The 23,008-nt window shown below is 37.0% G+C and overlaps 1 protein-coding gene across 3 annotated transcripts in view; it reads right to left on the bottom strand.

Annotated features, from left to right (window-relative positions):
- Positions 1 to 23,008, bottom strand: part of SYTL5 (synaptotagmin like 5) — a 132,489-nt gene that overhangs the window by 57,326 nt on the left and 52,155 nt on the right. For all 3 annotated transcript variants that reach the window (XM_037059559.1, XM_037059561.1, XM_037059560.1), the window contains exons 3-4: positions 19,025 to 19,234; positions 3 to 118 (exon numbers count right to left, since the gene is read on the bottom strand). In XM_037059559.1, coding sequence (XP_036915454.1) covers positions 3 to 118; positions 19,025 to 19,234 — 326 coding nt within the window. The remainder of the gene's footprint in view (positions 1 to 2; positions 119 to 19,024; positions 19,235 to 23,008) is intronic.

Below are 23,008 nucleotides of genomic sequence, written 5' to 3'. Positions count from 1 at the left end.
ACCTGGATTTCTTCTTAAGATGGACTGTCGGACAACATCTGTGCCTAGAACATTTGCTTGCTTGAAACGTTTTGACTTTTCTTCAAAAAACCACTCACCAGTTACAATCCTTAGTTGCCTACACAGGGCAAGGGTGGGGGACACTGAAACTCAGTTATTTAGCCAAATAGATAACTCTCAAAAATTTCTAACTAAATAAAACAATAGGCAGTTATTTATAGAGACCATCTCAATCTCTGGAGTACTCTATGATGATTATTATGGCCAGTATTAGTTGAATACTTGCTATGTACCAGGTATTGGTAATTGCTCTTCATACTTACTATATTTTAATCCACATAAGAACTCTGTATAAACATTAATATCCCCATTTTACAGATAAGAAAACTGAGATTTAGAGCAGTAAGTAGCATGTCTCACATCACATAGCTGGTAAGTAGAATTAGGATCCCATCCCAAGCAGTCTGGCTTAGGGCTCAAGTTCTTAACCACTGCATTAGTGGGTAAATAATTTCGAGTGGAAATAGTAGGGGACAAGTGAAGGGTTTGAGTTACAAAGGGGCCATGATAAGACTCTGTTTTAGAATGATACCTTACTGTAATATGATGACTTGGTTAGAGTAAAGAGAGAATAGTACAAAGAGACAGGTTAGGCATGGCAATAGCCCAGAAAACAGATGACAAGACCCATGTTAGAGCAATGGCAAGACTAACAGAAAGGAGGAGATAAATTAAAAATATAGCTGTTAGAAGGGCTTGTCTGGATTTCACAATCATTTGAGTAGTGAAGGTAAAGAAGAAGGATCTTTGAATGATCAAAGCTATCTTTGAAGCCACGCCCCACCCCCAGCAATAGTTACAAAAACACTTTATCCTAGTTACACAGGCCTATGTTCCATTCTCAGAAGATGGTCCATCTCTATTGTTGGGACAATAGTGTTTACCAACTACTGTCCCAACACTTCTGTGGAGGGTTATAATGGAAAAGGAGGTTGAAAGAGAATTGAGTCATGTGTTGGAAATCTTTGAATGTCACACTAAGGAGTTGGAATGCTATTCTGGAGGCAATGGGGGAACTCTGGCAGGTTTTCTAAAGTTCAGGTTGGATCATATAATCTCTGGAATATTATATGGAGAAAGAAGAAACCAGAAGTAGGTAGGCCAATTAGGAAGTTATGACAAAAGGTAGGCTAGAAAAATATAAAGATATAAACTAGGGTATCAAAGGGGCGAGAGGCAAAGAAAGTTGTAAATATTTGGGCCACTGAGGATGAGCATCAGCAAGACTGGTGACGTGGTGGCTAAAGAAAAGCATCTGAGAGCCAAATAGAAATTTCTTGGCCCAGAATATTATATCTGTGTGATTCAGTAACTGATTTGACTTAGAAAATCATAATTGGATCCTGACCAGAGGGGAGTGGAGAGGAGGATAATAAGAGAAAGAAAGGAAAGGGTCAAGTCAAGGAACATGTATAATGGACCCATGGACAAGGGCAATGGGGTGGGGATTGAATATGGAAGGGGAAGATGGGCAAGGCAGGGGAGAGCAATGGGGGAAAATGGGGACACTTTAACAAAAATAAATTAATTTTGTAATTTAATAACAAAATAATAAAACATTCTCCAGAAAAATATACCAAATTGTTCCCCACAGTATTTAGCCTCATATCCTATCCTACTTCTGAACAGAAGAGTCAAAAGTCACTTATATATACTCCAGGAAGACAAAAAAAAATTTAAAAATGGGCAAAAGACTTCAATAGACACTTCTCCAAGGAGGACATACAGAAGGCCCAGAGACATTTGAAAAAATGCTCAGCAGCAGTAGCCATCAGAGAGATGCAAATTAAAACCACAAGGAGATATCACTTCACACAGGTCAGAATGGCCATCATAAACAAATCAACAAACAACAAGTATTGGAGAAGATGTGGAGTAAAGGGAACCCTAGTGCACTGTTGGTGGGAATGCAGACTGGTGCAGCCACTGTGGAAAACAGTATGGAATTTTTCTAAGAAAACTAAAAATGGAACTGCCCTTTGACACAGCAATCCTGCTGCTGGGATTATACCCCAAGACCCCTGAAACACCAATCCAAAAGAACCTATGCACCCCAATGTTCATAGTAGCACAATTTACAATAGCCCAGCGCTGGAAGCAACCTAAGTGCCCATCAGTAAATGAGTGGATCAAAAACCTACAGTACATTTACACAGTGGAATTCTATGCGGCCAAGAGAAAGGAGCTCATACCTTTTGTGACAACATGGATGGAACTGGAGAGCATTATGCTAAGTGAAACAAGAAAGGTGGTGAAAGACAAATACATATGATCTCACCTTTAACTGGAACATAATCAACAAAATAAAAAAGCAAACAAAATATAACCAGAGACATTGAAATTAAGAACAATCTAACAATAGCCAGAGGGGAGGAGGAAGGGGATAATTGGGGGAAGGGTTTTCAGGAACTACTATAAAGGACCTATGGACAAAACCAAGGGGGAGGGTGGAAGCAAAGGAGGGAGGGAGGTTTGGAGGACATGAGGGGAGGCGTGGGGAGCAAATACACACAACTGTAATTGAACAACAATAAAATAATTTAAATAAAATATTAAAAAGTTGCTTATATATAAAACAGGTCCTCTACCAAGAAAAGAATGAAAATGCTATTATTGGAGCAAATTATTCATTGAAAAGAATGACCATATCATGACCATTGGTACATGATATGCACCAATAACAGGTACATCTCAGATTTACTCTCAAGTTGATAGATCATCTAATGAGAAGCAAAGACTATTAAATCAGCTCCAAACTGTATAAAATGTCCTTATGAAATATGTCAAATATAAGAAGATCTAATCAACCAAAACCAAATGCTTGAATAGATTAAATTATTTCTGGATACATCTCAAGTGCTCTATAGACTTACATATTATTATTTATGCTGAAAATGTAGATGGTAATTGTGCTATTCTAAATTTTAAAGCTGTCTCATCAAGGTTTTTATCTCTTAGTTATCAACCAAATGCTAATCTAGCTACTACTATGATTAAACTTTGCTGATTAAATTAAAGTTTCTAATCAGGGAGATTGTTCTAGATTATCTGGGGGGGGGAGTAATCACTAAACTTTTAAAAAAAGAGGAAGTGGTGATTGCTGGTGGGTAGGGGGCATAAGGGGACTAAATGGTAATGGAAAATATATTAAAGATGAAAAAGTTAAAAAAAACAGAGGAAGAAGATTTCAAATGCTGAGATGCTGTAGAATTAGTCAGAGAGATTTCAAATAAGAAAAAGATTTGGCACACTAAGATGACTCTAAGACATAAGATGGCGACGGAGTAGGAGGGAGCAGATTCCACTCCCCCCTACACACATGAGAAAAACCTGACTGATCTATGGGGGAACAGAGCAAACAGCCAAAAGTACCCCAGCATATACGAAAATAAGAGACCAGAAATTGTAAAAACAGGCACTGAAAAACCAGAAGGTAAGGAAACTGCTGCAGGACAATAAGGTCCCAGGGACCAGCACTGGGACACCACTGTAGCCCCAAGTCTAGCACCCAGAGCCTGGCACTGGGTGCTGGGTCTACCATAGACTCTTTGGGTGCTGCTGGCCTGCCACAGAGTCCTTGGCAGAGAGCCAGGTCTACTGCTTCCTCCCTCCCTGGCCAAGCGGGGTTTGAACAGCACCAGGAGAGACCTTATTGCTTGAAGTTGCAGAGAGGGGAATAAGGACAAAGAGGCAAACACACAAGGGCCGTGATCACCCATGGAGTCTGTGGTTGTCAGCTTGCGAGAGTTGAGAGCCCTGCAGTGATGCACACTGACCTTGATAGTCACTGGTCTGGCTGGAAAATTGGGCTATACTGAGCAGAAGACTTGAATACCAAGAATTTCTCAAAAAGTAAAACTGTTTGGGGGATTCTCCTGCGACAGCCGCTTGGCTTACTCCCCATCCAATCGGCCAGCAGTCCTGAGGTTGCACAGAAGGCCCTGCATTTCCCCATAGCACTGGGAAGAGTTCATGCCCAAGCCTGCAGGACCTAGGGGGGCTGGCCGAGGGCACGGGTACACCCGCAACCCGGCCCACAGTGATGACCCCAAAGAAAGAGTGCTCTAAAGAAGACCTGGATCCCCCTCTTAGGGAGCTGGAGAGAGGCGCCAGACTAGCTCTTGGGAGTGTGCTTGCAAGACTGTCTCAGTATACATCAGGAAGAGGAAAAGGCCACACCAATCTGCCATCAGCCTGCTGTAGCCAGCAAGACCAGAAAAACCAGTTTGGCCAGTTTGAAACCAACAAGAGGTGTTCTTTTTTTTCTTAATAATCTTTTATTTTTAAAATTTTATTATTATTTATCTTTCAGTACATTTTCTTCTCTTTCCTTCTTTCTTGTTTTATTCCTCCTTCCTTTCTTTCCAATTTTATCTCTTCTTCCTCCTTTCTCCTGCCTTTTTTTAAAAAATACCCATAAGTGAGAAAAAAACTTGGAACTGTGAAAGAACCAGAGTTGGACGAAAAGAGGGGGCATCCCAACACTAGAGACAGTGAGACAAATTTTACTTTGCTATTGCAGAGAAACTACAAACTACTGCATATCTGCATTATTGGTATTTTCATTATTCTTACATCTTTTATTTTAATAGTATTTTTGTATTCCTCTACTTTCTGTATAGTCTTCTTTGCTTGGCTGGTTATATTGTATCATTTGACACGTTTCCCCATTCTCTCTTCCACAGTGTATTGCTAATTTACTAACTTTCATGTCACTTGTGTTCCTTTAGTAAACTACTCAACATTCTATAACCCCTATTTATGATATCTAGATCACATAGATTCTGTCATATGATTGTTGCTCTAGTATTATTGTAAATAATAGCTGCTCCATACAATTGCAAATACTTCACATCACCCCTCCTGGATCTTAGCCCACTTCACAGTTTCCTGAACTCTATTACTGTAGTGGTTAACTCTATTCTCTCACACAATACACCTATTTACTATCCTTTACTCTCACCTTACCTCAGAATCTGACCTCCCACAACCTCACTGCTTTCTAGATCCAACTCACCATCCTTCTCTCCCCAACAAGAGTCTTATCTTCCTTCCATCCTTTCTTAAAAGTGGCTAGTTGGGTTGAAGATCACAGTTAACACTATACATAGCCAAAGGGTCTCCTATCACTTCTCTACCAGGTGCTACTGTAAATATCACAGAATTCTCTCCTGCTGTCATAAACCATTTTGCCTTCCCTTCCAACTGATCATGAAAAAAGAGTAAGTGAAAGCGGTGAACACCAGGATACCCACTGGAAGAAGAAAGCCAGCAACAAAGGAGCCACCAACAGAAAACAACAGAAGAAGGTGGAAGAGGGAGTGGAAACCATACAAACCTCAATCTAAGACCTATCTGGAAATACAACTAAACAGTGGAGAAACTACCCAGTACAAACAACTGAACAAGAGCAAAAGAGAATCCTCAAAACCTTGTACACACAGAAGAACTAAGTTCAAAACAATCTGCATTACCAGCACAGCAAACAGCAAGAGGTGGTGGACAGAGGAACCATCAGTTAAACAACTGGTGGGAAGGACCCAAAAGAGAAACACCCCAAAATGATCAAAACCCAAAGACAAACACAGAGCCAAATTAAAAGACAGCCCAAGACCAGTGAGCTTGAGGGATCAAGGAGACCATACCACTAAATCTCACAAATATTCTACCACAGAAATTCACACCATAAGCTCAGGGAGCCAGAACAAATCAATTAAAGAAGCTGAAGCTAACAAGAAGAGTCTCACAAACAATGGGAAGACAAAGAAACAATGCCCAAATGAAAGAAAAGGAGGAAACCTCAGAAAGAATGCTAGATGAAATAGAGGCAAGTCAGTTATCAGATATTGAATTTAGAGAACTGGTTATCAGTAAGTTTAATGAGCTCACAATGAGCTACCAGAAACTACAGGGGAATTACAAGGAACTCAGGGCAAACTGTATCAATATGAAAAAGGAAATAGAAATTATCAACAAGGGCCAAGAGGAAATAAAGAATACAATTGCTGAACTTAAAAACACAGTGGAAGGAATCAAAAGCAAGATCAATGAAGGAGATCAGATCAGCAAGTTGGAGGACAAAGTAGGAAACAAACACCCAGAAGAAGCAAGAAAAGGAAAAGAGGTAAAGAAAGAATGAAGATGAATTAAGAGAAATGCAAGACAATATGAAATGTAATAATATCCGAATAATAGGGATACCAGAAGGACAAGAAGAAGAACAAGGGGTAGAAAACCTATTTGAAAAGTAATGATAAAAACTTCGCTAATTTCATGAGAGAAAAGTCACACAAATCCACGAATCACAGAGAGACACAATCAAGAGGAACCCAAACAAGCCCACTTCAAGACACATCATCATTAAAATGGCAAAATTCCAAGACAAAGAAAGAAGCATAAAGGCAGCAAGGGAGAAACAGGACATAACATACAAGGGAGACCAAATAAGGAGAGCTGCTGACTTCTCAATGGAGACACTCCAAGCAAGAAGAGAATGGCAAGAAATATTCCAAGTAATGAGAACCAGAGCCCTACATCCAAGGCTACTTTACCCAGCAAGGCTCTCAATCAAGATAGAAAGCCAAATAAAGACCTTCCAAGACAAAAGAAGTCTAAAACAATACATCTCCACAAAACCAGCTCTGCAAGAGATGCTAAAAGGACTGCTTTAAGGAAAGGAAGAAAAAGAGAGACAGAGAGAAACACAGGTACAAAAACGGCAATGAATAAGTACCTATCAATTATAACCTTAAATGTAAATGGATTAAATGCACCAATCAAAATACATAGAATAGCTGAATGGATAAGAAAGCTGGATCCACACACATGCTACGTACAAGAGATCCACCTTAGGAAAAAACACCTATACAGACTAAAAGTGAAGGGCTGGAAACAAATTTTCCAAGCATACAGACAGGAAAAAAAAGCCTGGGTAGCAACATTCATATCAGACAGAATAGACTTCAAAAACAGGGCCATGAAGAGAGACTCATTAGGTCACTTCAGAATACTCAAGGAAAGAATCCACCAAGAAGACATAAATATTGTAAATATATATGCACCCAACAAGGGAGCACCCAAATATATAAAGAAAATCTTAGAGGACTTCAAGAAAGATATTGACAGCAACACAATTTTTAAAAAATATTTTTTAAAATTAATTATTTTTCAAGTACAGTTTTCTGTCTATTAATCCCATCCCATTCCACACCCTGTACTCCCCCCTCCCTCCCATTTCCACCCTTCTCAGTTGTTGTCCATGTATCCTTTATATATGTTCCTCTAAATCCCTCCCCTCTTTCCCCTGAAATTCTCTCCCCTCTTCCCTCTGGTCACTGTCAGCCTGTTCTCTATTTCAGTGTCTTTGGTTATATTTTGCTTGCTTGTTTGTTTTGTTGTTTAGCTTCCTGTTAAAGGTGAGATCATATAGTATTTGTCCTTCAACACCTGGCTTATTTCACTCAGCATAATGCTTTCCAGTTTCATCCATGCTGTTGCAAAAGGTAGGAGCTCCTTCTTTCTTTCTGCTGCATAAAATTCCATTGTATATATGTACCATAGTTTTTTGATCCATTCATTTACTGACGGGCACCTAGCAACACAATTATAGTAGGGGATTTTAATATCCCCTGTCAAAAACGGACAGATCTTCCAAACAAAATATCAACAAAGATATTGTGGCACTGAACAACGCTCTAGATGAAATTGACTTAACTGATATATATAGAGAGAGAGTCCTTCATCCCAAATAAGGTAAATACACATTCTTTTCAAATGCACATGGAACATTTTCAAAGATAGACCACATGACAAGACACAACACGAGCCTCAGTAAATTAAAGAAAATTGAAATTATACTGAGCATTTTCTCCGACTACAAGGGACTAAAACTAGAAACCAACCACAAGGGAAAAAACCCAAAACACTCAAAATCATGGAGATTGAATGGCATGCTATTAAACAATGAATGGATTAAAAATGATATTAGGGAAGAAATTAAAAAGTTTCTGGAAACAAATGAAAATCAACTCACAATGACTCAAAACTTATGGAACACAGTGAAGGCAGTCCTGAGAGGAAAGTTCATATCAATACAGGCTTACCTAAAGAAGATAGAAACATTTCAAACAAACAACCTAACCCTAAGCCTGCAAGAACTCGAGGAAAAACAACCAAGACAGCCCAGAGCAAGTAGAAGGAAGGAAATAACCAAGATCGGAGGAGAATTAAATGACATAGAGACTAAAAGCACAATTCTAAAGATCAATGAATCCCAGAGCTGTTTTTTTTTTGTTAAAAGATAAAACCAACAAAACATTAAGCAGGCTCATCAAGAAAAGAAGTGAGAGGACCCAAATAAACAGAATCAGAAATGAAAGAGGGGATTACAACTGACACCACAGAAATACAAAAAATTGTAAGAAAGTACTATGAAGAACTGTATGCCAAGAAATTTGAAAACCTAGGTGAAATGGACTAATTTCTAGAAAAATATAATCTTCCAAAACTCAATGAAGAAGAAAGATAAAGCCTGAAGAGACCAACAACAGCAGATGAAATCAAAGTAATAATAAAAAAACTCCTGTCACACTAAAGCCCTGGACCAGATGGTTTCACAGGAGAATTCTACAAAGCATTTAAGGAAAACCTAAACCTTATTCTTCAAAGACTATTCCAAAAATTCAAAATGTGGAAGACCCCCAAACTCTTTTTATGAAGCCAGCATCATCCTAATCCCCAAACCAGATAAAGACACAATAAAGGAAGAAAACTTCAGGCCAATATCACTGATGAACATAGATGCTAAAATCCTCAACAAAATATCGGCAAAGCACATGCAACAACACATTAAAAAGTTCATACACCATGATCAAGTGGGATTCATCCCAGGTATGAAAGGATGGTTCAGTACATCACATAAACAAAAGCAAAGAAAAAAATGCATGATCATATCAATAGATGTGGGGAAAGCTTTTGATAAGGTACGACACCCATTTATGATAAAAACACTCAGCAAAGTGGAAATCAAGGGAGCATTCTTCAACATAATAAAGGCCACATATGAGAGACCTACAGCCAACATTATACTCAATGGGCAAAAACTAAAAGCTTTTCCACTAAGATCAGGAACAAGACAAGGTTGTCCACTTTCACCATTTCTATTCAATATAGCACTGGAAGTTTTAGCCACAGCGATCAGACAAGAAAAGGAAATAAAAGGCATCCAAATCAGAAAGGAGGAAACAAAACTGTCACTGTTTGTAGATGACATGATAGTGTACATGGAAAATCCTATAAACTCCACCCAAAAACTGCTCAACGTAATAAATGAATTTGGCAAAACAGCAGGATACAAATTCAATATCCAGAAATCAAAGGCATTTTTGTACGCCACCAATGAAACAGCAGAAGCAGAAATCAAGGGAAAAAACCCTATTTGATACAGCAAAAAGGAAAATAACTAGGAATAAACCTTGGTTTATAAAGCAAGGAGGTAAAAGACCTGTATGCAGAAAACTACACAACACTGAAGATAGAAATCAAGGAAGACACAAACAGATGCAAACATATACCATGTTCATGGATTGGAAAAATTAACATAATCAAAATGTCCACACCACCGAAAGCAATTTACAAATTCAATGCAATACCTATTAAAGTACCAATGGCATATTTTACAGACATACAACAAACACTTTGAAAATTTATATGGAAGCATAAAGGGTCCCAAATAGCACCTATAATTTTGAGAAAGAAGAGCAAAGTAGGAGGGATCACAATACCTGATACCAAACTGTGTTACAAGGCCACTGTAATCAAAACAGCCTGGTACTGGCATTAAAACAGGCACATAGACCAATGGAACAGAACAGAGAGCCCAGAAATAAACCCAAGTCTCTATGGTCAATTAATATTCTACAAAGGTGGCAGCAACATAAAATGGAGTAAAAATAGCCTCTTCAACAAATGGTGTTGGGAGAACTGGACAGCTATACATACAAATAAATGAAACTCGAGCACCAACTTACACCATATACCCAAATAAATTTAAGGTGGATAAAAGACTTAAATATAAGCCATGACACCATTAAAGTCATAGAGGAGAAGATAGGCAGGAAAATCTCAGATATTTCACACAACAACGTTTTTACTGATATGTCCCCTAGAGCAAGAAACATAAAGGAAAGAATAAACAAATGGGATCTCATCAAAATAAAGAGCTTCTTCATGGCTAAAGAAAACAGTATTAAAATAAAAAGAGAACCAACTGTATGGGAAAAGATATTTGCCAATCATACCACAGAGAAAGTTTTAATCTCCAAAATATACAAAGAACTTACACGATTGCACTCTAAGAAGACAAGCAACCCAATTAAAAGTGGGCAAAGGACTTGAACAGACATTTCTCCAAGGAGGACATACAGAAGATCTAGAGACACATGAAAAGATGCTCAATGTCACTAGCTATCAGAGAGGAGCAAATCAAAACTACAATGAGATACCACTTTACTCCAGTCAGAATGGCCATCATAAACAAAGAAACAAACAAGTGTTGAAGGGGTTGTGGAGAAAAGGTGATCCTAGTTCATTGTTCATGGGATTGCAGGCTGGTACAGCCATGATGAAAAACAGTATGGAATTTTCTTAGAAAACTAAAAATGAATCTGCCTTTTTACCCAGCAATTCCATTGCTAGGATTATATCCTAAGAACTCTAAAACACCAACTCAAAAGAACCTGTGCACCACAATGTTCATAGCAGCACAATTTACAATAGCCAAGTGGTGGAAGCAACCTAGGTGCCCATCAGTAAATAAATGGATCCAAAAACTATGGCACATTTACACAATGGAATTCTATGCAGCAGAAAGAAAGAAGGAGCTTCTGCCCTTTGCAACATCATGGATGGAACTGGAAAGCATTATGCTGAGGGAAATAAACCAGGAGGTGATAGACAAATATCATACAATCTCACCTTTAACAGGAAGCTAAACAACAAAACAAACAAGCAAGCAAAATATAACCAAAGACACTGAAATAGAGAACAGGCTGACAGGGACCAGAAGGGAGGAAGCAGGGAATTTCAGGGGAAAGGGGGAAGAAGGGTTTACAGGAACAAGTATAGAGGACACATAGACAAAAACTAAGGGGGGGAGGTGGAAATGAGAGGGAGGTGGGAAGCACTGTGGGGGGTGAGGTGGGATGGGAATAAAAGACAGAAAACTGTACTTGAACAACAATTAAAACAAATAATTTTTTTTAAAAATGATGACTCTGAGATATAGAGGTCCACATATAAGGAACACTGAGAGAGGCCTCTAGGACCTAAGGCTGGCTTTTAGCTAATAGCCAACAAGGAAATCAGATCCTCATTCTTACAACCACAAGGAATCAAATTCTACCCACCAAAATGAGCAGGAGCTCAGCCAGCACATACTTTGATTTCAGCCTTGTGAACGTTGACTAGAGAATCAAACCAAGCCAAGCCAGACCTATGAGCTATAGAACTGTAAGATAATATATTTGTGTTGTTTTAAGCTGCTAAATGGTGGCAATTGGTTATAGTGGCAACAGAAAACCAATACAATAATGAAACATAGAATTACATATTTTTAATATTCAGTTTAGGAAATAACTTGCACAGTGTTTGAGAAGATAACTACGGAAAATTCAGAAAAACTATAGGGCAGAAGTAGGCAAACTGTGGCCTATGGACTAAATTCACCCATATGGCTTACAAGCTATATTGCTTACAAACTAGGGATGGTTTTTAAGCTTTTAAATGGTTGGAAAAATCAAAAGAAGAGTATTTTATGACAAGTAAAAGTATGTAAATTATATTCAAAATTCATTGTCCCTAAACAGTTTTATTTGAACATATGATGCCCACTTGTTTCTGTATTTTCTCTGGCTGCTTTTTTGCTACAACTGCAAAGCTGAGTGTAGCACATGACTACAAAATCTAAAATATTTTATTTTTGGCATTTTATTTTTTTTAAAGTTTTGCCAAACTCTGCAGCAGGAAAAAGATTATATACAAAAAGAAACAAGAACAAGAGGAATAATATAAACCAGTGGTTGTAAAACCCCAATGGTGGCATGCCAAAATCTCATCTCTTTTTTTTTTATGTTCTTGAGATGTGGGGTGAGGTGGATAGCACATTGAGAACAGTTTCACATGTGACAGGGGAAAAAGGTACATATCCAGTTTACCTGCCCCAGGAAATGAGTCTCCATATCATATTCACCATCTACACCTAGAGCTGCCAACACCTAACACAAATATGATATTCCCAGAATTATTAGTCATTACCTTTTGCTATTCTTGTAAGAACACTAACTACAATCCTTTTATTTGCTCAACTCGGATATGCACCTGAGTCATTTGTCATTTCAGAGCTCTGTGACATCAGGACAATCTCTTGAAATTATGGCTTTGCCATCTTCTCAGGTCATGGAGGTAGATGGATGGCTTAGTAGAAGAATGAGAAACAAATACCTATAGAGTTTATACCATGTACCAAGTAAAGAGCTAGATTATTTATATAGGCTATCTCTAATCCTCATTATAAATCATAGGTATTTACTATTATTCTCAATTTATGATGAGGAAACCAAAGCTCATATGGGTTACATTATCTGCCCTAAGTTATAAAGATATTATGGCAGAGACAGAAGTTGTACTGAAAGCCCATGACCTTTACATTTGATAAAACTGTCAGATGAGAACTCATACTTTTCAGCTATAACAAGGCCTTAAGTAATGGTGAAAACCTATAGAAGCCAAGGAATATCCTACAGCATTTCATATAATGGGCTCTGATTTTGTTTGTGTGTTTCTTGGGGGCAGAGTATAGGAATAAAGGAGGAGTAAAAGACAAATGAAAGTAAACATGACACCCAATGTAAAATTTATATTCCTCTCTGCCACATCAATCTGACATTTGAGAAAGACAAGGCTTGAAATAGAATTTGTGTTTCCTCTAGTTTATACTCTGAAAAAATGAGTTTGACTGAAATTGAATTACACTCATTATTTGTGATTAATGATTACTGAGTATTCAGAATTTTCTAGGCCTTAATTTTCTCTAACATTAAAATTCTAAGACTTCAAATTTTCACTTGGAAGCTATTTAAATATAAGTACAACTTAAGTTCTCCTCAGATTTATAGGGGAAATATACCCTTTGCCCTGAAATTTTATTCCTGGTGCACTCCCTACAGGAGTCTTCTCATACATTTTTGGCAGAGGTAACGGTAAGAAACATATTTTATATCACAATCTAGAAAATAAACACACAGACTCATACATTTAAATATATATTTACATATGCACATGCATTTACATTTATATGTGAATATACATGGTGGAGCAAAAGTAGGTTTATAGTTGTCATTATCCAAAACAGATTATTCTTATATTATTCTTTATTAATTATTATATTATTTCCCATACAAACAACTGTAAATCTACTTTTATACCACCCTGTGTACTACATTTATTATTATACTTATACACACATTTAAGTATATGTATACTGAGATTTTCTACTTCATTTCCTGTTTTTCAAATGAAAAACCTAGCAATTCATCATGACCCACAGTTTTCCTAGGGTGAAAAACCCCACCCTAGGAAAAGCCTTGTATATATTTGTCAGGCCACATGAACAAGAATGTTACAGCAGCACTTTTGTACCATCAACTGAAATAATATGAAGGTCCATCAACATGAAAATAGATATATTATAGGATGGTACCATGGTAAAGATTAATGTAATGGTATTAACATAAACATGGCTAGATTTCATTTTAAAATGTTGAGCTAAAAATGTCACAAATAATACATATAGTATGATTTCCATTTCTATAGCACTCAAAAATAAAAAAAAATAGAAAATATATTACTTAGGGACATATCCAAGTACAGTAAAACCATAAAGTAAAGGAAAGGAATGAAAAAAATGCTGAACAGGAATGTTCTCTTTCTCAAACTGGGTGATGAATATGCAGATACTCTTTTTATTATCATTGAAACCATTCATATACATTATAGAGTATCTTATATGTATGATATTTTCACATTAAAAATCTCTCTAGTCTATGTACTATATTAAGATATCATACCACAGTGAAAAAGGCATTCTAAAAGAAGGGAGAGCTCTCGTATGTAATTAACAGGTGATTGAAAATAAATAGCATGTCAAGGCACTCAAAACAGCTCCTTACCATGCCCAAAATCTCTGGGTCAATGTGGAATTGCCCACATTGTCCCTTGCAGCTTGTTTATGGAAATTTGCTAAACTAGGGACGATTTGGAAATGATTATGTAACCACTGTCAATACCTATCAGACTAAAGATCACCAGGAAACCACCTCTGGTTAAACAAGTCATTGTTTGTTCATTGAAATGAAGGAAAACATATGATATAAGAACCATGAGGCATCTCAGGAAGACAATATTTGAAAGGATATAATATGGGATTTGAGTTTATGTTAGGTAATTTGGGGAACTGTTCAAAGAAGAAGATATCTGCTCTAGATTAGGTGATGTCAAGAAGTGCGGACAATTATATGATTGGCATCTTAATAAGTTTTATCTAGAAGAAGGGCAGAGTAGAACAAGGCTAAAGCTATAATTGGTAAGGAAGCAGCATGTCATTCACACTAATCAAGAAAGGGGGATGTTTGTTACATTGCAGCTTGAATGGTTACTGTACTTTTATTTATGCTTAGATAATATTATGAAGTGCTTTCATTTTCCCTTAGTTCATCATGACTCTAGAGTGATCTTGTGAGATGCTGATGTTCTGAGATTATGCCCAACAGGAGAACAGCATAGCATACCACCTGAGTGACAGTTCAGCTCCTAACAACATCAGGGCCTATGTGTAAGTGTCAGATGGCTTTCTAGATTTCAGGGGCTTTATTTCCTTTTTTTTTCATAATAAAGGGCTATATATTCCCTTCTGTACTCTCTCTGTGTATGTTCCAACATTACTACTATCTTCTTTCAAGTTTACTGACAGATTTATATTTCATCTATTTCAGTAATCATTACCAATTCATCAAAAACAAAATATCATATTCCTCCTTCTTTAAAAAGAGACTCTCACAAGGACATAGAGCAGCATGAAATGTCACAACATGGCATGAATATAAAATCAGTTCGTGAATACTGTATCGGAGGTGTTTCATTTTTTGGTTCCCTGTCATGTAGCTTTTATCTTCAAGGTCTTTCTGAGTTCAGCTGGGGTGCTAATTAGGAAAAATGACCATTATGACTGTCTTTGTGTTGAAGGGCATCTACCTCAGCTAACATAATCATGTGGAATTTTGTAGGTCTCATTAGGATAGCAAAATGAACTAACTGGCTGCATCTGGATCTCTTTCATTCTGTTTCTATAGAATTAGTTTTAAAACTGGACCTACACCAACCATTTTGTCAGAATCTGAAGGGGTTGGAGAAAATGTCAATGACTGCCCAGCCCATTGGAACAGCCTGTCTCCCTCCATCAGTCCTTGCTCTAATCTTTTCAGTGCTACAGCAATAAAATCTCTTTACTTTTACCCAATTCGAGGTAAATAACAATAAAGGTTGTGCTTCCAACTGATTACAAAATGAGTCACTTTCTGACTCATCTCATCTCTTAGAAGTCAGGGTGAAAATTTTAATTTTATGGTCTATTAAACAAGGAGACAGCCCAGTGGTGCTGCAACATTCTCTTACAACAAACAAAGAACGTTCACTGCCAATAAAATTATCATTCACGCTTTCTTTTCAAACACCACTCTATGAATAACAAATAAGAGACTTCCAATACTGACAGATTAAGTCTCTGAGATAACACAGACTAGTGCCTAGAATATTGGAGAAATAATGGTCTCTGTTTCCGGCTTCAAAATGAGGGATTTTGATATGTCACATTCAACACTCACTTCCAGCTGTCACATAAGTATGTAACTGTAAATTGCTGTTGTCACAGAGATATAAAAATCACACATTGAAAGCTGTTTCTTACTTAGGACATTGTAATGCATTAAGATCAATTACTCTACCAATGAGACAATATTGTAATAAACTCATCTCCCTCCTTAGACCATGAAACCCAAGGGTATTCCATGTTTTATATATCTTTATATCCTTACCCCCTAGTATACCAACAAGTTATCAATAAATGCAAAAGGGATGAATCAATGAGTGGATGGATGGATCAGTTGGAAAAGTGGATGTTTGGGCTTATTAAGTTATTGTTTCACCAATAAAAGAAGTACACATGATTCAGATGTTTTATCCTGATACATTAACATTGTCTTAATGAAGACATAGAACTTGCAATTTGGTATTATTTATTCACACACCCTTCTGACAACAACTTGTCTTATAGTTAGATCTTTCTATGACAACTAGGAATTTACTCTGTTCAGAGGACAAATGTATTTGGCACAGCTCATGTTTTTTTAACCCCATTATCTTGACAGGGGAAAACTAAACTTGTTCCATAATTTGTTTAAACCTGAAATGCCTTAAGTGAAACCCTGCCACCTATTCATTCATTTATTCATCCACCCATCTGATCATTTAATAAATATTCATTGAGTGCTTATTATAGGCATTTGTTTAGGCACTAGAATTACATAAGTGAAAACTAGAGATAAAATTTATATTCTAGTGGAGGAAGAAAGGTAATGAAGAAGATAAATAAGTAAACTATGTAACATATGAGTGTTAAGGGGAAAACACACGAAGTGGTTATACAGGCAAGAGTAAAAATAGGTTTACGGTTGTAAGTATACAAAATACAGTTTATTCTTCTATTATTATTATTAATTGTTGTATTATTTATTTGTATTACAACTGTAAACTTACTTTTGCCACCTCGTATTAGTTTGGGTAGGCTACATCTATAACAACCAACCTCCAGATTCCATTAATACATTAAACGTTTATCTCTCAATATAAACTAATGTGGATCTGACAAGATTTAGGGGAAAATTTTTGTGAATTACACTTGCAGTTACCATCCATACTGACAGGCAGACAGGTGATGGCAAAATCTACAATTAACAATGTTTGAATACATATGCTCTTTGGGTCTTGTATTTAAAGGAGTAATAGAAAACTGTACTTGAAAAATTTTTTTAAAAAGATAAAGGTATGCTTCAGTAACTGCAAGTGGCACTTAGAAATTAAATACAAAATTTCTCTTCCCATACATAAGTTTGAGACAACTACTGTTTGATTGAAGGGCTCATGAGTCATAGTCCCTAGTTCTTGTTGTTTGAGCAGATGATGGTCCAGATTGTAGGAAAAAAGGGTTGACAGTAGTGGAATAAAAAACTACACAGCAGAAGGAAAAAAAGGAGCTCCTACCCTTTGTGACAGAATGGATGGAACTGGAAAGCATTATGCTAAGTGCAATAAGACAAGTGCTGAAAGACAAATACCATATGATCTCACCTTTAATAGGAACCTAAACAACAAAACAAACAAGCAAGCAAAATATAATCAAAGACACTGAAATAGAGAACAAGTTGTCAGGGACCAGAGGGAAGAGGGGAGGGGATTTCAGGGAAAAAGGGGATTTCAGGAGACGAGGGGGAGAAAGGTTTTCAGGAACAAGTATAAAGGACACATGGACAAAACTAAGGGGGATGGAAATGGGAGAGAGGTGGGGAGCACTGGGGGGGTGGGCTGGGATGGGAGTAAAAGACAGAAAACTGTACTTGAACAATTAAAATAAAATAAAATAAAATAAAACAATTATTATTCTTCCCAAATGTGGCAGGGGAAAAGTGTGTCTTATAGTTCAAAAAAATACAATAGCTCTTATTCAGAGAAGTTGGAAATGGAAGGTCACTTAGTCTTACTACTAAACTATTCACCTTCTTCCTAAAGTAGCCTCTTAACACCTATGAGAGGATGTTTCAGTGAGGGAGAAAGATAAACTCAACCAAATGAACCAAACCAAACCAACCTGAAGTGATTCTAGCATTCCACCCCCACCCGACCTTAACCACAGGAAGCAGAGATCAACAGAGTTGTCTTAAGATGAAATTATTAGGTACTTCCCAGTATATAGAAGAGATGAAGGGACCTTGGGAGGGAGAAAACTTCCCTGTTGATCAAGGGAGAGACTTCTCAGAAGGATGGAGTTAGATCGGCCCCAGGAGTAGTCGAGACAACATCATGCTTCAGACACCAGCTTAAGTGAACTTAGAAAACAATGATTCTTGACTTACACCCAGATTGGCATAGTGAAACCCAAGATCACTATACTCCAATAGGCTTAACACACAGGTTAATGAGAAGGTTGTTTCCCTTTTACCCTTTCTCAAGAAATAGGTTGGCATGAAATTCAGGAGTTACTCCAGTTATGTCCCTCAGTTGATGTGGAGAAAGCAGTCTGATACTTCATATTTATCTTGCCTATTACCCCAAATGTCTCAATATCTCAGGGTAATTTTGCCTTCTGAAAAGCCATGTAGAACCAAGTAGGGCTATAATGGAAGAAAGCTCCTGGATGGTTTTCAAATGCAGAAGAGACCTTGTTCTGTGAGGCTTCTAATTTTACTATAAAGTTATAGTGTTAAGAAATAAAAATACCTCCTTTTCTGACTCTGTATCTCTCTTGTTTTTTTCTCTTTCTCTCTCACACACACAATACACCCACATCCACATACCAGAGCTCTGCCAAGGACTTGCTGAGCCTGTGATTTTAATCCCAAATTCTATTCATAAATTTTAAATACTCTTTTTCCTTCTTGCTTTCCTCACTTGAATCACTTCAGTCATCAAATCTGGTTTTCCAAGCAACACGGAACATGTATAAAGCACACATGGACAAAGCCATAGGGGGTGGGATCAAGAGTGGGAGTTGGGGATGCTGGGGTGGGGGGTGTGGTGGGGTGAAAATGGAGACAACTGTACTTGAACAACAATAAAAAAAGAAAAGACAGAAACTCACGTGACTTTGGCACAGACAGTGCACTTCCAGCTGCCATCAGGGCCCGACACCCGACACTCACTGCACATTCTCAGGGAGCAAGCCTGGCATGGGTCTCCCCGGTCAAATATTAAGCCCAGGTTTTTCTGACAGTGAGCACAGACTCTGTTAGTCCCTTGTTGAGTCTTTCCACTTCTACATTTTGCTTCTAAGAGTTCATTTTTAAGCTTCCTGAAAGGAGAGAAAAAATTACTTAAAAAAAAAACAGAAGAGCTGAGCTATCTTTATTTAAGGGACATTTTCATTAGAAAAAACATTTAAAATAGTCAAGAAGTCAGAGCCAAATATTTTCAGAAAACTCATTTTCCCCCAGAATCAGTGACTTTTTATCAGTAGTAGAAAAACATGTGTTTTACTTTGGAATTTTGACATTCTTTACTAGCATTACTAGTTTGCTATTAGTATTTACTCACATTGCACTCCAACTTCTCTGAGATCTTTGATAACATAATATTGGAGCACAACCCCAGCCTAGAGGCATGTTCTTTACTTGCATAGATATACTTATTACATGAGGCAAGATTATGAAATCAAACTTGGGAACATGGGAACTTCCCTAAGATGATCCAATGAAGATTTTGTTACAAAGACATTGCCTTCCATTTCAAATGTAAACACTTCTTAACATTTAAGGGCAATATTCCCTTTGACCTGCGGGCTTTGCTGTCAGGCATGTCTATGTTTGAATTCAAGTTTCATCATGAATAGCTATCCAACTTAGACAATGATTTACACATTCAACCTAAGACTCTTCATTTCTAAAATTGGGATAATAATATTTTTCTTATTATTATTGTATTATTTTCTGTTTTCAAGATTAAATGACAAATATACATTAAGATGCCAGCATAATGCCTGGTGCATAGGTACTAAAGAAATGCTATTTTCATGTCTCTTCTTTTACTACCTGACATGCATATTTATATATATTAGAAAATAACTATTCAGTGTGGTCCTTGTTCTCAGAGTGTAAGCATCATCTGGGAGCTTATTAGGAATGCAGAATCTCAGGCTCCACCTCATCCCTACTGGATCAGATTCTGCACTTTCAAAATCTCCAAGTGATTAAAGTTTGAGAAGCACAGCTTAGGAATATTTGGTCTCAAATTTGGCTATGCACTGGAATCAACTGGGAAGATTCCAGTTGGACAAAAAATTATACTGATTCCCAAGCCTTATCCTACCCACCCCCATTATGATATAATTGGTTTGAGATGTGGCCTATGCAATGACGTTTTAAAAGTGTCCTTATTTCTTCTATATATTGCCAAGTCTGGAAAACACTAATGTAGATGACAGGTTCATTCCACTTAAATGCTTCACAGACATGCCATTCCTTTATACTATCTACATTCGATACCTTCTTCAACATAGCATTTGTATCATCTAAAACAAACAAACAACAAACATCCCAGAGTCACCCCACACATCTCATACAATCTCATTTTACATTTGTGGACCTTGCATTTTGTTATACTCAGTGAGGCTGGCATCTCCTCAAAGGTATTAACAATGACTTCAATTTATTGTATATACTGCTCAAGACACAATTGTGTGTTAAATTATAAGATACTTAAATGTTTAAAACTATTTATCATTTCTCTGGGGCCTTAAAACTAACTTGTGAGGGAGGTATTATGAGTTTCATATTAAAGATCGTAAGCAGTATTAAAAAAAACAGAAACCAGGTATTTTAATTCCTAGCCTGAATCTCTCATTCATAAATAGAGAATTATAAAAGTGAAGAGTAAGGTTTCCAAAACCATTGATTGTCTCATAATTCATTCAATGTACATTTATTTAGTACCTATTGTGTAATACAGCATTCTGATATTCAGAGGGAAAATAAGTCAAGCAGGACATGTACTAAGAATTCCCATTATCCTTCAAATTAGTCTAGAAAAGGACAAATGATGTGAGATTATTCATATGTTGCAACAGGTACTCTTTTTTACATGTATCAATAATTCTTTTTTATTACCAAGTTTTATTTCATTGTGTAAACACACTACAATTAGATTAAACCCTTCCCCTATTGAACACTTGGGCTGTTCCAAATTTTTTACTATTATGAACAGAGATGCTATAAACTCTTGTATAGGTCTTTGTAGATAGCATATTTTCATATTTCTTGGGTAAATACACAGTAGAATTGCAGGGTAGTAAGTAGGTGCTTATTTAATTTTATAAAAAGTTGCAATCCTTTTCCCAAAGTGGCTATCTTAAGTCCTCACTCTTCTGCCTATCTAAACAAAAATGACAACCTATAACACATGTTTTCTTAATCTCTGATTTAGAGTTTACAAAGTACCTCATGTTCTTTTCTCCATGATCAACTGGCTCATGAAATTAAGCATAAGAAAAGCTCCACACAATTTACCTTTTGAAATTTGTAAAGACTACACACTTTTAAAGCACAGAATGCATTCTCATTTAAAAATAACAATTACATTATTTGGAGAAGTACAACAGACATTTTGAACACCTCAGATCATAGAAGAAATAAAACACTGCCTATTCAAAATCTATAACAATTCATGCAACAATGATAAGGCAACAAAGTGATCAAAATGAGCAGAACAAAGACAGCAATCCTAGACAGCAGTACTGAGTTGGCTAGGGCAGGTGGTCGGTTGGGGGTGGGGGGAGGGAAGAGTAGAAAGCTGAAAAAATGGAATATTCTAGGATTTACAAGAGGCAAATTACCCTCTGGAAAAAAACTCTATTATCAAAACTCCTAAATTTAACTTCTTAAAGTAGAGTGAGACCCCTTAGAAAATTTATAGACATAAAGACAAAGATTTATATTCCATCTTTCTTTGTGCTTTACTGAAATGATTTTATTTAGCAGTCAGTTTTCACCCAGTTCACTTAATTCACAGTTCTGAAAAGACTTGGTGCTCTGTATAAATCAGGTGACAGGGTAGAAGTAACTTAAAGGTCCAAACATACTATCTGAGGAGTTCCTAAGGCAATTGGGCCACATATTCTGAAAGCTATCTCCAAGACATTTGGAAAGATTTCCATAGGCTGTCATTAAGTGTTAAGCAACTTGCTGATTTTTCAAATATCTCTTAGAAATTGACCTAATTCAATCATGTCTAGGATAATTCCCATGAAGTAGATAGCAGTCATTTTCAGACACTCAAGAAGAGGGTAAAAGATGTCAGTTGAAACCAGGAAAAGAGTGTGCAATTGGAAAATTAGTCAGGGAGCTAGAAGAGAGCAGTAAGATGGGAGATGTCTCCTCCCTCTGCTTTTAGTAAAGCAGAGGGAAGAGACAGCAATAACAAACAACAAATAGCAATAACAAAGCAAGATGGACCTTGTTTGTTCCAGCCTTGCTGGCCCAGTATTAAGAACTGAGGAAAATGAGTTTCTGGTCTGTTCATCTCTGTCATACATATAAACTAAAGATACTTCTAAGTCCAAGTAACAGGCTTAAATTATGGGTTTCATTCCCCCACAGGCACACACATACATGCATGAAAAGAAATCCAGAACAAGCAGTTTTTTGCATTAGTTCACCTTCAAAATCAGGTTATTAAGGATTTATTTCATCCTGATGGCCACTTATTTTCAAGGTGTGGTTTATCATTCTTAAGCAAAATGTCATGGCAGCTCTAGTCTGGTGTATAATTTTAAGGCAGCAAGAAGGAAAAAGAGTTGTCACTTAAACCTGTCTCAACAGAAGAGCAAAAATTGACTTGGAAATGCTCCTACCACTACCATTAGCTGCAAGAGAGGCTATGAAACTGGAACAAGTTGAGACTGCATATTCTTACCCTCTTGACATTAGAGGTGGTCATATGATTTACATAAGATATGGTCTTGTTACTGGTATTAATCCATGAAATGTGGCCTTGGGATTCCAGATAAAAACTGTAAAAAATAAATGCTTGGTTTTCAACATGGCCTCCTTTTGGATGGAGCATAGCAATGTCC

This window comes from Sturnira hondurensis, unplaced genomic scaffold (assembly GCF_014824575.4).
Source record: "Sturnira hondurensis isolate 20B ecotype Veracruz unplaced genomic scaffold, ASM1482457v3 Scaffold0011192, whole genome shotgun sequence".
Lineage (NCBI taxonomy): Eukaryota > Metazoa > Chordata > Mammalia > Chiroptera > Phyllostomidae > Sturnira > Sturnira hondurensis.
This window is presented reverse-complemented; position numbering and strand designations above follow the sequence as displayed.